The following is a 17,844-nucleotide window of genomic DNA, read 5'->3' as shown; positions in this document are numbered from 1 at the left end:
AGATAATGGTGGGACCCACACATCCAGTTCCGTGTTACAGCAACAGCTGTAAAACAAGCAAACCCCCATGTTAGCAACACTAGTGTCAGTAACAGCAATGATAGGAACCATCACCAACGGGCTAAGTGAGGCTTGCTAACGGTTCTCTTGGAAATGGACACATCTGAAGCTTGGCAGCAGGCAAAAAACTCAATACCAGGGACAGAGATTTAACTCTCCTTAAGCCTTGCTTCACAGCCTCTGAAAAGTGATGACTACATTGTACATTTCCGAAAGTGGTGGTATAGGGTCAGGAAACGGGAGCCCATTGGCCTGGGTCATCAACAGAACAGGCCAGCCTCCAGACGGTCACTGCTTATCTTTTCAGACAACAATCTCTTCAGAGCCTGCAATGCTCAGAAGCCCGTTCAGAAGCCTACAGTGGCTCTTCCTTGACTATCAAATAAAGTCTAAATTCCTTAGAATGGGATCAAAACTTTTCACAACCTGAGCTTATTTTTAGTCTAATTTCTAGGCACTTCTCTTATATAGCCTTCACTCTAGCCACATTGTTTCTCAAATTCACCATACACTTTCAGACTACAATGCCATTTTTATTTTGGTAAAATGTGCATAATACTGATCATTTTAACCATTTGTAAGTGTATGATTCAGTGGCATTAAATACATTTACAATGTTTTGTACCCATCACCATTATCTGTATGTAAAACCGTTTCATCATACCCAACATAAACTCTGTACCCATCACACAGTAACTTCCCTTTCCTCCTTTCCTCAGCTCCCAGTAACCTTTATTCTACTTTCTGTCTCTATGAATTTATCTACTCTAGGTACCTCATATAATGGTATCATACAATACTTGTCTTTCTGTGTCTGGCTTATTTCTCTAAGCATAATGTTTTCAAGGTTCATCCGTGTTGCTGCACGTGTCAGAATTTCACTCCTTTTTATGGCTGAGGAATAGTCCATTGTATGTATATACTACATTTTGCTTATGCATTCATCCATCAGTGGGCATTTGTGTTGGTTCTCCCTTTCGGTTACTGTAAATAATGCTGCTATGAATATTGGTGTACAGATATGTATTAGAGTCCCTGCTTTCAGTTCTTTTGGATATATAACTCAGAGTGGAATTGCTGGGTCATACAGTAGCTCTAGGTTTCCATTTTGAAGAACTGCCAAACTATCTTCCAGAGTGGCTGAACCATTTTACATTTCCATCAATACTGTATGAGGGCTCCAACTTCTCCACATCCTTGTCAACATTTTTCTTTTTTGTTTGGTTTTATTTATTTACTTATTTGTGTTTTTTTTATGGTAGCCATCCTAATGGGTGTGAAGTAATATTATGATTTTGACTTGCATTTGCCCAATAACTAAAGATGTTGAACAAATGTGCTTATTGGCTGTGTATGTAACTTATTTGGAGAAATGTCTATTCAAGTCCTTTGCATATCTTTAAATTGGGTTGTTTGCTTTTGGATTGTTGAGTTATAGAAGTTCTTTATATATTCTGGATATGAATCTCTTGTCAGAGAAATGATTTGTAAATATTTTCTCCCATTCTGTCTTTTTGCTTTCTTGATAGTGCCCTTTGATGCACATAAGTTCTTAATTGTGATGAAATCTAAAAATTTTCTTTTGTTGACTATACTTTTGGCGTCACGTCTATGGAATTGTTGCCAAATTCAATGCCATGAGGATTTCTCCCAATGTTTTGTTTTCTTCTAAGAATTTTATAATTTTAACTCTTAATTTTATTTAGGTCTTTCATCCATTTTGAGTTAATTTTCATATATGGTGAAAGGTAAGGAAAGGCCCAACTTTATTCCTTTGTATGTGGATATCCAGTTCCCCCAACACCATTTGCTGAAAAAACTGTCCTTCCTGTATTGAATGATCTTGGCACTCTTATCAAAAATCAATTGGCCAATTATGGGAATAATTTTCTCTGAGATCTCTATTCTATACTATTGATCTATATGTCTGTTCTTATGCCAGTACCATATTGTTTCAAGTGCTGTAGCCATGTTGTAAGTTTTGAAGTTGGAAAGTGTATGTGAACAGTGAAAGTGTTCTTTCAAATCTATTCTTTTTCAAGATTCTTTTGGCTAGTTGGGATCCCTTGAAATTCCATATGAATATAAAGGTTGGCTTTTCCATTTCTGCAAAAAAGTCTGTTTCAATAGGAAATGTATTGAATCTGTAGCTCACTTTAGGTAGTATTGACATTTTAATAATGTTGTCTTCCTATCCATGAACACTGATATCTTTTCATTTATTTAGATATGTAAAAATTTCTTTCAGCAATGTTTTGTAGTTTACAGCATACAAATCTTTCACCTCTTTTGTGAGATTTATTCCTCAGTATTTAATTCTTTTAGATGCTATCATACATGGAATTGCTTTCTGAATTTCTTTTTGGATTGTGAAACAATCCAAAAAGAAACAAGTGATTTTTGCATGTTGATCTTATAATATACAACTTTGCTGAATTTGTTTATTAGCTCCAGCAGATTCCTTGTGGATTCTTTGGACTTCTCTATACAAAGGATCATCATGTCACCTACGAATACCTCTTCCTTTCCAATTTGGATGCCTTTTCTTCCTTTTTCTTGGCTAACAGTTCTGACTAGAACTACTAAGTACAATGTTGAATAGCAGCTGGAAAAGTGGGCCTCCTTGTCTTGTTCCTGATCTTAGGGGGAAGCTTTCAGTCTTTCACCACTGAGTATAGTATTAGCTGTGGGTTTTTTCATAAATATCATGTTGAGGAATTTCCCCTCTATTCCTAGTTTTCTAAGAAGTTTTGTCATGAAAGGGCGTTGGATTTTGTCAAATGTCTTTGCTGTTTCAGCTGAGATGATCACATGCCCCCCCTTTTTAAATTAATGTGATGTTAAATTGATTGATTTTATATTGAACCACTCTGTATTCCTGGTATAAATGCCACTTGGTCATGGTAAACAATCCTTTTAATATGCTGCTGAAGTTAATTTGTTAATATTTTGAGTATTTTTGCACTTATATTCATAGGGGATTTTAGTTTGCAATCTTCTTGCAGTGTCTTTATCTGGCTTTGATATCAGGATAATGCTGGCCTCATAGAATGAGATAGGAAGTGTTCCTTCCTCTTACCATTTTTTGGTAAGAGTTTAAGAAGAATTGGTATTTATTATTCTTTCGATGTTTAGTAGAATTCACCTGTGACGCCACCTGCTCCTGGACTTTTCTTTGTTCATGCTGGTCAGGGGGGAAAGTCTAGGGTTTAAAGAAAATAATTCTTGCCGCAAGGTCTTTTCTTTAGAGAACCAAGGCCTGCAAAAGAATTTTCCCAGGGACTCCTACCAATATACCTAGTTCACTCTTATGCTTCACTCACTGTTTAAATTATTTCTCGTTATTTCAAAACAAATTACACTTGCAGGAGTAAAATGTCACATAAATTCCTCCTGCAAGGGCAAAGATTCACAAGATAGCATGAGGAATTTCTTTCAGGATTGAATGTCAACAGAGTCATTCTAAAGTGACCTTTTGAGGGAGATAACACTGAATTTAAAATGAGCTGGAATTTGTACTTAGACTCATTACTTCATTACTTATGTATACATTATGTGGATGGTATGCTTCAGGTCACAAAGGCTGGACCCAAGTACATTGAGTCATAAGTAAACCACTTCCTTTACATCTATTTGAAAATCTTTAGGTCTGTTTAAAAAGCACTTGTGTTTTATTCCTCTTTATGGAAACTGGGGGTTCAAAACAGAAGTTAAAAGCTTGGACCTTGGAATTGGACAGTCTGGGATAACATCTATAGTTATAATGATTAATTACACATATTAAAAGCAGATTAGATAAACCTGAGAGTTAAAATTCCTAGTTCTTCAGGCTTTTCTGAACTCCAAGTTTTCCCTTACCTTGATCCAAGGTTTCTGGGGTTTTTCCCCCTACATTTTTTTTTTCTGGGCACTTGCCTCACCAGTACTTGTAAGTGTATCCAGATGCCCATAAATTAGGAAGACCGTAAGAGACCACTTGAAACTCTTCGCTTCACCTGTTACACAGTTGGGATATTTTGGCTATAGAGCTCTAGGAAACAGTGCTGGTAGGAAATAATTGACCAAAAACTAATGAAGAATAATAGTGTCTGCACTTCCTTTTACCCCAAGGTAGGGTGGGGAAGGGCATGACTTCTAGGCCTCCCTATTAATCTCTTTGCTCTTTTAATCTTTGGCCATGGAAAAATGCCCTTCTTGATCTTAGATTGGCCACCCAAATCTGTGCTACACAGCATTCATTAATTTGATCTCCTCAAATACAGCTGCAATCCATTTTCTTTGAATTTTTCTTCCTTTGCTGCATTTGTTAAAATTAGACTTTAAGTTCCTTGAGGCAAGAATCTTTTTATCCTACATATAATTCTTTTGGGTGGTCATGTGTTAATAACAAAATTTAAAACGCCTAACCTTATTTATAAAGTTTGTTTTCATGTTTAAATGGCTAAAGGAATCATGAAAGGGGAAGGAAGGATGTGTGCCTAGGACACACTACTTGATACATGTGATCTCATTTCATCTTTAATGACACTGCAATGCAGTTGTGTTCCTATTTTACAGATGAGGCTCAGAAAGAAGTGGTCTGGCTGCAAATTTAAACCAAACTTTTGTTGATGTCAAAAATCTCATGCTCTTCCCCTATACTATTTTCCTCAGATTTGTAATGGAAACAACTGAGATCTGAACCCAGTTGATTCAGGTCCTTAACTCCTTCATGGTTCCTTAACTCAACTTCTATGGTTTCAACAGCATAAAAATCAAGCTCAGAGCTTCCCTGGCGGCACAGTGGTTGAGAGTCCGCCTGCCAATGCAGGGGACGCAGGTTCATGCCCCGGTCTGGAAAGATCCCACATGCCGCGGAGCGGCTGGGCCCATGGGCCATGGCCGCTGAGCCTGCGCGTCCGGGGCCTGTGCTCCACAATGGGAGAGGCCACAACATTGAGAGGCCCGCGTACCACCAAAAAAAAAAAAAAAAAAAAAAAAAAAAAAAATCAAGCTCAGTGGAAAAGCAAGTATAAATTTATCAAATGTGCTATCGATGAATTAACTTTTACAAACTAAAAATACTTTGAGAAGTGGTTAGAACTGCAGATTAAATATAAATTTGGCATGGACGCTCTAGGTTAGGTTGTATCATAGAGAGAGATGCCCAAGCTTTCTTGATTCATGGCACCCCTAGGCCAAAAGAAACAGCTAACCACTCTGGTTATTAAGTAGGTAGGTCCTAACAACTTAAGAAATATTTGTATCTTAATTTCTTACAAGAACTATTTGAAAAAATAATACATGTAAATTGAAATAAATTATCTATTTCATTCTAAAATTGCCATAATTATCTATTAATGGGAGGTGTGTATCTTTTGGGCACTGCACAACTTCTCAAACCTTGAAATAAAATCACCTTCATTCCTTGTTAAACGTTGATTTTTCACTTGGTACTTGCTTTTTTATCACAGTAACCACCTACAACCTAGTCTTACAAAGATACGGTAACATCAAAAAATGTTGTGCATTTTAATGTTGAAACTGTGAACTATTTTGAGCTAATAGTTTTACATGGTATCTGATAGATGTCGCTGTGTTTCCCTCAAAAATTTAAAATATCCCGTGGGGCTCCTGTGAGTTCAGTGCAGCACCTTCGGGGGCTTAGGGGTCAGGCAAGCCTTAAGAATATCATTTACCCTCCTATCATTTACCTTTTCTTCTTTCTCTCCCTCCTTTCTTCCCTTCTCTACCTCTCTCCCTTCTTACGTTTTTCCCCTATGCTTATTTTATAATGATAAAACCTCTTGAAGCTTCATTTGTAACTCTAATTCTCCCTCCAAGACATCTTATAATATACACTGAAATTTTCAACCTGGAGTGAAGTCAATGGAAAAGCCTATGTTTTGACTGAACGACATATGGAAATCTGATGTTTAGACACATTTTCGTAGCAACAAAGCAAAGTTTTCACCAAAGAATTTTTATGTTATCCTATTGACAGTCTTGCACTTGATGAACCAGGGAAGATAGAAAGAAAGAGAGGGAGAGGGAGGGAGGAAGGAAGGAAAAGAAACTTGATTGTTAAATCTTTAAGAGTGCATCAAGTACCATGCACATTCTTGGAGCAGGAAGGATGACATGGAGAGAAAGGCTGGGCTCCCCCAGAACCTAGGCATCCACAGAGTTAATCCTAGATACCCGTCTATTGGTTCAGGTCAAGTTTAGGTGGAAGATGGGGTCATGGGAGCGGGAAGAGTATACAGCCTAGAAGCACAGGCTTTGGAGTCAGGCTGAGTTCAAGTTCTGCCTCTAGAACTTAGTAGCTCTGTGCCCCTGGCAAGTTACTTAGTCTTGTGTGTTTTAAATTTTTTTTTTTTTTTTTTCTCAGCAAAATGGGAACGATAGTACCTATCTCAGGGTTGTGTTTTCAGGACCGATGAACACTTGTAAAGTCCACATCATTTTGTCTGACACATTTAAAGGCTAGAGAGTTGATGGTTATCAGTATTATCATTATTATCAAAACAGGGCTGCCTCACGGATGAGAGACAACAGAGACAAGGCCTGCTGAACAAAGTCAAAGACAGAGAGAGAGGGCTTCCCTGGTGGCGCAGTGGTTGAGAGTCCGCCTACCGATGCAGGGGACACAGGTTCGTGCCCCGGTCCGGGAAGATCCCACATGCTGCGGAGCGACTGGGCCCATGAGCCATGGCTGCTGAGCCTGTGCGTCCGGAGCCTGTGCTCTGCAACGGGAGAGGCCACAACAGTGAGAGGCCCGCATACCACAAAAAAAAAAAAAATAAAAGAGAGAGAAGAAACAGTGGGGAGAGTGGCAGAGTTCACGTCAACAAGTGGATGGCACCCGGAACTCTTAGATACTGCTGACAGGAACGTAAATGGGTACAACGCTTTCCAAACACCAGGGCAGCGTGTGCAAACGCCCTGACTTAGCAATTCCATTTCTCGATATAAGTTCATACAAATGCACATCTCTGTGGACCCAAGAACATGTTTATAGCATTATTATGCTGATAGCCAAAAAATTAGAAACAACTCGAAAGTAGGATGGATAATTACAATGTGGTATATTCATACAGCGGAATCCTATTCCACAATGAAAGTGAATGAACTACTGCCGCACACAACCACCTGGATGCATCTCACATGCAACACTGAGCAAAAGAAGGCAGACACAAAACACTGTCTGCTGTATGACTGCATTTATATAAAGTTCAGGAACAGGCAGACCAATCTATGATTAGAAATAAGGATAGTAGTTACCTTTTGGGGGACAGAGTTAGTGCCTGGGAAGGTGCATGGGGAGCCTACTTGGTGCTGGTTACAATGTGTTCACTTTTTGAAAATCCATCAAGCTGCCACCCTACGATTTATGCACGTACTTTTATACATGTATGTGCACTTTCATATGTTTGTTTTACTCTAATAAAGAATTTAAGGAAAAAACTGGCCCAAGTATTCAAAAGATATTGCTATAGATTGAATATTGTCCTCCCCGCCCCCTGCCAATTCATATGTTAAAACCCAATCGCCAATGTGATGGTGGGAGGTGAGGCCTCTGAAAGGTGATTAGGTCATGAGGGTAGAGCACTCATGAATGGGATTAACGCCCTTACGAGAGAGACTGAGAGCTCCCTTGCCCCTTCCACCATACGAGGACGCAGCAAGAAGACGGCCATCTATGAACCAGAAAGTGGGCCCTCACAAGCTACCGAATTGCTGGCACCTTGATCTTGGACTTTCCAGCCTCCAGAACTGTGAGAAATACGTTTCTGTTGTTTAGAAGCCACCCAGTCTATGGCATTCTGTTATAGCAGCCTGAATGAATGAAGACAGATCTCTTCACGGGTTTCCTTTTTAGTAGAGAGGGCCGCATTAAAGGAAAAATGAAAAGACTTTGGTGCTAAGGAAAAACATGAAAAAAAATATAAAGCGTAACAACAGTTATGCTTACAAACTGCAGGTCAACTGATAGCACATTTGATAAGTTTATACTACCACGCCTGACTCTGTGTGAATCAGGATAGGCTGACTTATGCCATGGTAACAGCTCCCAAAGCTCAGTGGCTCAACACAGGCTCCTTTCTTGTTCTACACAAGGTCTAGCACACGCCGGCAGAAGGCGATCTCCCTGCACTCCCTCAGGGACCCAGGCTGGAGGAAGCTTCATCCTGACACGTGTGTCCACAATGACGTCTGTGGTGCAAAGAACACAGGGCAGACTGGATTTGAACATGTCTGCCCCAAAGAAAGACATGACCTTTCCACTCCCTTTGCACTGGCCAGAACAGGTCACACCATCAGGCCTAACCCCAAAAGGGTAGATGTGCCATCACACTACGGGCAGGAAGGAGAGGAGCTGGAAAGGAAACAGCTTTGCGGATGCCACACTTACCCTATGGCGCCCAGGCTCAGTCGCATTCAGAATTCTGTCTACAAGATAACTGAGTGGTTGACACCCACCCATGCTTCTCTCTCGTATCCCTCTAGCAGGAGGTCATGGAGAAGCAAGCTGGATCTCCACACCACTGCCACCCCCTTGCCAACTGGTCCCCAATATGGTGGCTGCTATCATGTATGATCTGGTCCCTGCTGCGGGGCTTCTAAACTTTCTGGACCTAAGAGCAGAGTGGAGTCGCAGCCTACTTGGGGTTATGTAACAGCCACGGTGGCGCGGGGACAATCCCGTATGGCTGAACAATCCCTGATAATCCCCACCATGGTTGGTGAGGAGCCGTGGGGCTATCGGACTGCTGGGTGTATCACTCTCACAGAAGAAAAAATGAAGGGACGAGAGCGGAGGAGAGACAGGTACAGAGCTAGAGGGGAGGAAAGAAGCAGATGAGGGGGTGAGAGGAAAAGAGTGAGACAGTGGAAATAGAAAAAAAGCTTTCTGTCTCCAATCTGTCCCAGATGCGAAGCTTTTCTTATGTCTTATATAGTGTGACTCTAGGCTTTCGGTAGCATTTCCACTTCTGCTAGGTTTTTATTAAATAAGTACCACGCTGGAACCCACTCTGTTTATTAACAAAGAAATGACTGCACATATCTCAAGAAAGGAAGCACCCAGCAGGTTCCTATTCTCTGCCAACACATCTCTCTCCTCTCGCTGCCAGAACAGGGGGATCCCAAGTGGACATCTCACTGCAGGACTCAGAGGAAGCAGGAGCAAACCCTTGCATTTTAAATGTGATCTCCTCTTAGAAGCACATACCAAGGTCGGGAGAAGTGTACTAATGCTAGAGTTTTTTGTTTTGGTTTTTTAACTCACCGACTTATAGTTTAATTTTAATCTGGATTCAAAAGATACAGAAGAGGTTGAAACATTTTGAGATAAAATGAAGAGCTGAAAAGGGATGGGGGTTTAAAAATGAAAACTGTCCTGTGGTAATGACTGGGCGCCTGATTTCCCTGCGCTATACGATCCAAATAACTTATTCAAATGCTGACAGTCATGAGCCTTGCTCATTACAACAATTCCTTTTATTGTGGAAGAAATCACTTCATTTAGTAAATGACCAGTGATGTCAGGTAGAAATAGACAGTGGATGGAATCAATCGAAAATGTCAGAAAAGAGGCAGAGCTTGTTTTCGACAAGTCCAGTCTTTGAAAGTCTGCGGGAGCTAAAGAAGTGGGTGATTCCTCAGACTTCTCAGAATGTTGCCAGGAGTCGTTTAATTGGTGGGCTCTCCCTGTATGTTCTGAAAGGATTCAAGTTCCAGAAACAGGTTTCCATGTAAACTTTTCAGGAACACATCTGCTGTGGAAAATAAGATGTTTGTAGTAGCATCGGGACCGCAAACAAAGCATAAAGAGAAAGATACATGTAAAAATGTTTATTGAAAATGGAAAATCTTCCCACATAAGGAAGAGGTGACCAGACCCACGGTACAAACAGGTTCTGACTTGAAGATTGGTGATTTAAAGAAAATGCGACCACTTGCATTTCTTGCTAAAAATAAACCAAGGGGAGCTTAATTGAAAAGACATGCTATGGCAGCTGTTGGGTTTTAGGTCAAATAACCAATGAGTCCAACTCAAGATGAGACTGGGTAAGCCCCATCAAAGAGTGTGGCTGAAGGGCAGGGAGACAGTATAAATTACTGCCCTTTGAGAAGTGATGTGGTCGCTCTCCTTTTCTTTGAAGATTTTAATTAGAAATTCATTCCTCTTCACAGATTTTATTTTTTGAAGGCCACACCGTGTAGCAGGTGGGATCTTAATTCCCCAACCAGGGATCGAACCCATTATTCTTCTTCACTGATGCTTCAGTTAGTTGTGTTTTAATTACAGACCTTGATCAAAAAAGCAAAAAGAAAAGCAAACAGAGCCAGGACCACAGACATCCTCAGTGTACAGTCCTGGTGTAGCCTTTGCAATTGTAGCGCCATTCTGGAACTCGCCGAGTCTTGCTGAGTTGCACCCAAGGTGTGGGATACTGAATTCAGGTGGTTCCCAAGCCTATTTCTGAATTCCTATAGAGAGAGAAACATAGAGGAAAACGAAAGACATTAAGGATGCAAAATAAGAAAAAAAGCGCTAATGTGACATCAGTCAAGCAAAGGATCCCTAGAAGGAGCTATTTTTTTATTGAGATATGATTAACATATAATATTGTATTAGTTTCAGGTACACAACATAAGGATTCAATATTTGTATACATTGTGAAATGAGCACCACAGTAAGTCTAGTTACAACACAGTTACAATTTTTTTCCCTTGTAATGAAAACTTTTAAGGTCTACTCTCTAACCAACTTCCAAATATACAACGCAGTACTGTTAACTATAGGCAGCATGCTGTATGTTACATTCCCAGGACATATTTACATTATAACTGGAAGTTTGTATCTTTTGACTCCCTTCACCCCTGTCACCCACCTGCCACCCCCCTGTGTCTGACAAACACGAATCTGCTCTCTGCATCTATATATTCGGTTTTGTTTTGTTTGTTTAGATTCTATGTCTTTCTCTGACTTATTTCACTTAGCATAATGCCCTCAAGGTCCATCCATGTTGTTGTGAATGGCAAGACTTCCTTTTTTTTTACACCTGAGTAATACTCCATTGTATACATACGCCCCATCTTCCTTGTCCACTCACCCGTTGATGGACACTTAGGTTGCTTCCATGTCTTGGCTATTGTAAATAGTGCTGCAGTGAACATGGGATGCATGCATCTTTTTGAGTTAGTGTTTTTGTTTCCTTTGCCTAAACACTCAGAAGTAGAATTGCTGGATCATATGTTGGTTCTATTCTTAGTTTTTTAAGGAAACTCCATACTGTTTTCCAGAGTGGCTGCACCAATTTACACTCCCACCAACAGTGCATGAGGGTTCCCTTTTCTCCATATGTTCAGCAACATTTGTTAGTTCTTATCTCTTCTGATGATGGCCACTGTGACAGGTGTGAGGTTGCATCTCATTGTGGGTTCAATCTGCATTTCCCTGATGGTCAGTGCTGATGAGCACTTTTTCGCGCATCTGTTGGCCATCTGTCTGTTTTCTTTGGTAAACTGTCTATTCAGATCCTCTGCCCACTTTTTTTCTTTTTTTTTTGCGGTACGCGGGCCTCTCACTGCTGTGGCCTCTCCCGTTGCGGAGCACAGGCTCCGGACGCGCAGGCTCAGCGGCCATGGCTCACGGGCCCAGTCGCTCCGCGGCATGTGGGATCTTCCCGGACCTGGGCACGAACCCGTGTCCCCTGCATTGGCAGGCGGACTCTCAACCACTGCGCCACCAGGGAAGCCCCTCTGCCCATTTTTAAAATCAGATTTTTTTTTCTATTGAGCTGTATGAGTTCTTTATATATATTTTGGATATCAACCCCTCATCAGATATCAGATATGTGATTTGCAAATATTTTCTCCCATTCAGCTGGTTGCCTTTTCATTTTGTTGATGGTCTCCTTTGCTGTGCACAAGCTTTTAGTTTGATGTAAGAAGAAGCTATCACTCACTCCTTCAACACAGGCACATTCAAACGCCTACCATAGGCCAGGTAGGCCAAGCTAAGTACGAGCTATAGTTCCTTTCCTTGAAGGGTCAGACCAAGTTCATAAATTTCCAGATTATACACAAACTATATGAAAGAGACAAACAGTGTTTACAGAGAATCAAGGCCGACTTCACGAAGGGTAGAATTTATGTAGAGTGGAGTCATCACAGACCTATCTAACTTTTAGGGATGCAACCATATCTACTCAGGAAAAGAAGAATGACACAGGAAAAAACCACGAAGCCATTTTATTCATCAAACACGTCCCTTAGGACAGGGACTCCCAGCTGGCGCACCGCTGCAGGAGGGCTGCCCCGACCCCCAGGGGGCACCTGAAGGGGTCTGAGTGGCCACAGGGCTCCACCCCCACGCGCAGCCTCTGCATCCACTCTGGTGTGCCATGTGCCTGACGTGGAAAGGCTGGGAAACCCTGCTTGGAGAGAACACGAGGAGCTAGGAGACAGGACGGTGAGACTCTGTAGGGGGTCTCTGTCCCCTGATGCGTCTCAGCAGGTGCGGGGAGGACGGGACGGGGGCACCTGGCCACTCTCAGGGAGGTTCTAGTGTTTTGACGTGTAATTTTGATTCCACGCTATAAGATTTCCACCTTATGCACAGGCCTTAGAATCAGTGTCTCCCCTGTTGAAACCTGTATAACACTTTGAGAGATGGAGGCGGGGTGGGGAAGGAGAATCCGGGATTGAAGAAACATTGCGGGGCTGGGAGGAGGGGGCGAGCCACAGGCGCGGCTGTGGAAGTGCAAGAAAGCCACAGAAGCACAAGATGCCTCCGAACAACCATTTCACGTGGCTTATTCTTTTCTTCCACACTCTCGAACAATCTGGGGACAGCTTCGGCCCCTGTGTGGAATGGCAGCCCCGCCATGCACAGTAGAAGCACCGGAAGGGTGCTTTACAGAAGGTAACTCTGGCACGAAGGTGTAGGGTGCATTGAGGGGAGCGGGGGGGCGGGTAGAGAATCCGGGGGCAAGTTGTGGCGACAGATGAGGTAGAGAGTGCTGAGGACCTGTGTTGGGAGATTGGCGGAAGGCACGGAAAGGAGGGCACAACAGACACAGTGTAGAATCAACAGTAGCTGAGTTCAGCTGAGTGGGTAATGGAGGGACAGAGAAGAGGAATGGGGAAATGAGAAGAACTTTCACAACCCAATTTCCACCAGCTAATATTTGCCTGTGATAGATATGGAAGAACTCTTGCTTTGACTATAGGAGACTGACTGCAAAATTAATATAGCTTTTGTCCACAAGGATGAATCTCTCAACCCCAGTGGTAGTCGAGCCATCATTTACTTCTGGGCTCCTCAGGGATCTGGGCTGACACCCTGCTGCTGTCCCTGCACTGGGGGCCCTTGACAAGAAGGTCACAGCTGGACAGACGGAGCCGTGGTCCCCGCAGCAGTGACGGCTGCACCCAGACCTGCCCCGGGAAACCGCTCTCTTGTACGATTGGCTTTCTGCGTGATATTTTGGAGCTGGGAATATGTTGACAAGCTTTCATTTTGATTGGTTAAAAATAGCCCCAAGGTCTCAAGGACAGCACTCAACCTTGGGAAAGAATGCAGCCTTCTACAGCTAAAATAACAGAAGCTCTGTGAGTTCCTCAAAAGCAGAGAGGTTGCCTAATTCATCTCTGGGTTCTTGGAACCTGCACAGCGGCAAACACAGAGCAGGTACTCAGCAAGTGTTCAGAAATGAATGAACGAACGAATGAGTGAATGAACGGATATGAGGATGAGTATTCCAGATGAGATACAACTGATCAAAAACATGCTTAGCTATGTCTCTGTGATCGATGCGCACAACTGTAGAAGAGTCTTGAGTTGTTGCCTCTAGCAATTAAACCATCACTTCCTAAGCTTGGGTTTACAAGACAAGAACTAAGAGGCTGATTAAGTTCTCCTAGGCCTGAGTTCTTTAACCTTTTTAAGTCACAGATGGCTTTGAGAAGGCAGTGAGGACTACAGACTGTTCCCCTAGAAAACTGTGGAGGCATCCGTGCCGATATACACACAGCCTCGCTCACACCCTGCAAATAACTTCAGTAGGTTCACAGATCCAGACACTGTGGGGCCTGATGCTTTCTCTTAAAAAAAAAAAATTCAATACAAAATTAAGAACAGGGCCTTGGAAGGGGCCCCTCAAAGTGTCAGGCCCTGAATCTTAAGCTCTACTAGCTTCAGGGAAGATCTGCCCCTGTCCCACCCCCAGTTCTGAATAATGAACCTTGGTTCTGTGTCTGCAATCCCAGAAGCTGCCATTCGGTGATCACTGGTGTAGGGAGCCAGGGCTCAGGCTGCCCCGGGCAGGACTAGGCGAGTCTCAAAGCATCAACCATTTGGTTGGGTTTTTAACATATTCTGCTTCACAAACGTGCAGTACAGGTAACGTACCTGTGCTCTCAGCCTGAAAATACCCTTCAACTTTTTTTTTTTTTGCAGTACGCAAGCCTCTCACTGTTGTGGCCTCTCCCGTTGCGGAGCACAGGCTCCAGATGCGCAGGCTCAGTGGCCATGGCTCATAGGCCCAGCCGCTCCGCAGCATGTGGGATCTTCCCGGACCGGGGCACGAACCCGCGTCCCCTGCATTGGCAGGCTGACTCTCAACCACTGCGCCACCAGGGAAGCCCCACCACCCTTCAACTTTTAACAAGACTTTCACAGAATTTCTTCCTCTGTTCCTTCCAACTCATTTGTCATAAAATTTTGCTCAAAATATAAAAGGTACCTATTAAACCAGCACTGTGGTTTATCTGTGGCTGGGTTCAACATAGTCATTCTTTCTTGGGCACTGATTTTTCCCTCCCTCACTCAAACATTTAACACATCTGAACATAACTGACCCATATGGTGGCAAGCCGCTCTCCTGTCCCTGGGGGCAAGTCTGCATCACAGAATCATATGGAGTACCATGGCATCCATACGCAGCCCCACAAGAAGCCCACCCTGCCATTCTCCCTAAGATCAAGGTGAGAGCTTGATGACACAGCAGGAGAGAGAAAATGCAGCCTGTCTCTACCATGCTGTGCTTCTTTTATTATCTTCACCCTGTACCAGTTCACCATCTTGATTAAAGGAGTTTGATGATATGTTTTTAAATATAAGATTGAAAAAAAGTTTCTCAGATGACAGAGTGATCTGTTGCCAGCTAGCTTTGTACATTTCAATTGTCACTACCACTGTGATATTGAAGGAAAAGTAATTTAGAAATACAGGAAATACAAGGACTTTCTCATAAAGTCCAAGATTGTCAAACATATAAATGCACAACTATTGCGATTTCCACACAGTCAGAAGCACCATTCATGAATATAAAATAATGTAGTATTTCCAGACTGTAATGAAAATAAAGAGGGTCTACAGGTGAAGTGATGATACATAACCAATAGCAAGATAAAGTTTAGAAACACACACACACACGCAGAATAATGTATACAATTGACTTTAGAGAAAAACCTGGCATAGTCAATAGTTCTGGAAAGTAAATAGAAGGCTTGAACCTTCCAGAAACCTCTTAAACATTATCAAGTCATTAATTTTTGAAATTTAAGACACACTTGTATCTCTCAAGCTATAATGCAACAAATACAAGAAATTTTATTATTTACTAAAACTAATTAAACATCAACTCTCAGATTTATAATTCTTAAGAAATCAAATTCCATTTAGAAATGCCTTTTACAAAACAGATAGAAACAAAGCAGGATATGACCTTCGTTCAATCAAAAAGATCCACGTATTTATCCAGTCATAGTAGACTAAGGACACATTAAGAAAGTGTTAACTTTGATTAACATGCTTTTTCCCCCTTGTAAATCTCACTGTTCCCTTGATTAATTTCTAAACATACTTACTTCCTAATTCTTCAACATATTCTAATTTTCAAAAGTACAGCTTATCAAATCCTACTAAAGTAATACATCTATTAGAGTAGCATCACATATCTATGCCAAAAAACCCAAACCAAACCAAGCCAAGCCAAACCAAACCAAACCAAATCAAATCAAAAACAACTTTGATGTTCAGAACCTTCAGGGATCGGATTTCAATCAGTTAAAGATAAAGACAGTTGGGATGGTAACAATAGTCAACCTCTAATTATTTCCTTCTTCTCTAGCAGTTATACATGTATTGCTAGGGAAAGGAAGGAGAGGCCTTTAACCTGGGCACTTTTATCACCAGAGAAACAAATGGGAGCTGTTCCAGACGCAGTAAGTGCATGGGCTCTGGGCTCTAATCCCAGCTCCATCTGAGGATTCTTGGGCAAATAATTTATCCTCTCTCTTGCCTCCATACAGAATCACCTGAGATAGAGTAAGTATCCGCACATCACAGGGCTGTTATGAGGATTAAACGAGGTATATCTATATTGTGTCTTGAACATTTAAGATTCAATAAAGATGAACACACTCCATGGTATTTTATGGTCCTAATGAAATATGCAAACTGCCTCAGATATTATTTTTGTAAAATTACAAAGTCACTATTTTATTTGCTTCTCAAATATGGTTTATCAATTTAAACTACTTTTGTTTCCTGTACAGATCATCAGGAGGTGCACGGTATAATGAATAGCACGGCAGACCAGAAACCGAATCCGAGTTCAGATATGTATCAGCTGTGTGACCCCAGGCAAGTGGTTTAAGCTCTCCAGGCCTAGTCACCTCTTCTGTGAGGTAGGGAGACCAGTAGCTACTTTAAGATGTTGAAAGGGTTAGAATTCGCATGCCCAGAGCCTGGGCAGAGTGCCAGGAATACAGGAGGTTTCGATGAAGGGCCACCATTATACTCCATTCCAGGAGTGTGGCGTGGAAGACGGAGAAGGGCAGAGCCTCCCACAGCATTTGCCAGCAGTGCCGGGAGGGTGACGTCCTGTCCCGGATGCTGTCCTCGCAGCTCTAACCCGCAAGGGAGAAGCTACGCCCGCCGTGAAGTTGGCGCCTCCTACTCCCCGGGCTCTCAGTCTGTGGGGTGAGCCTTCTGGAAAGGCTCTTAACTAAAACCATACTATATAAGAAGGGAGACTTGGACACCACCATTTATAAGGAGGAATTCACCTGTCAGATGTGCCACGGGCCCTTTTTATGTCTGCCTTTTCTTCCAATACCTGATATTGCTGTAACGCTGCTTTCAAGGAAACTAAAGAGGAAGAAAACAAGTCACAGCCACCGCCACGACTCTGCCCTTGCTCTGCTCTCTGCCTGACCCTGCCATCTCGCCTCCAGCCACCATGCGCCCCTGCCCCTCTTCTTATGGACGTGTCAGATCTCGACTGGACAGATCTCGACTCTCTCAACCAGCACCCAGCCCAGATGCACCGGGAGCTCCCACTCTGTGGGCTGTGTGTCCTGCCGGCTGGCCCTCTTCAAGGCACTCACGGCTTATGTGATCCCCCAAGGTCTCACTGTCCCACCAGAAGGTGCGCTCAGTTCAGGCAGAGCTGAACGAGCTGCACAAGAGGACCCGCTCCAGCGGAAGCCTCAGGCTCTACACAGTTACCAGGAGAGGGGTGCAGGGCGCCTCCCGGCAACTGTATGGCCGGCTGATCCTGAAGCCCCCTGGTGGAGGAAGACAGGGGCCACCAGTGCTGGGCCTCCTCTAAGGCCCTTTCCTTCTGTGGAGCTCACCAGACCCTCTGAGAAAACTGCTTGCTGAGAAAACAGGCCTCCAGGGCCACCCTTATTTGTCCTCCTCACAGCTCTTTCAGCCAAAAGAAACAGACCTGAAGGAAAGGGTACCTAGAAGGTGGTCAATCAACGTTCTCTGAAGGGATA

The 17,844-nt window shown here is 42.7% G+C and overlaps 1 protein-coding gene across 1 annotated transcript in view; it reads right to left on the bottom strand.

The window, feature by feature from the left end:
- Positions 1-9,882: 9,882 nt before the first annotated feature.
- Positions 9,883-17,844, bottom strand: part of CDKAL1 (CDKAL1 threonylcarbamoyladenosine tRNA methylthiotransferase) — a 648,803-nt gene continuing 640,841 nt past the window's right edge. Inside the window, exon 16 of the mRNA XM_022586761.2 lies at positions 9,883-10,536. Coding sequence (XP_022442469.2) covers positions 10,345-10,536 — 192 coding nt within the window. The 3' untranslated portion in view covers positions 9,883-10,344. The remainder of the gene's footprint in view (positions 10,537-17,844) is intronic.

This window comes from Delphinapterus leucas, chromosome 10, assembly GCF_059928025.1.
Source record: "Delphinapterus leucas isolate spDelLeu-1000000601 "Yukka" chromosome 10, BTC_Dleu_Yukka2, whole genome shotgun sequence".
Classification (NCBI taxonomy): Eukaryota; Metazoa; Chordata; class Mammalia; order Artiodactyla; family Monodontidae; genus Delphinapterus; species Delphinapterus leucas.
Note: the sequence above shows the minus strand (reverse complement) of the source record. Positions and strands in the feature narration are given on the sequence as shown.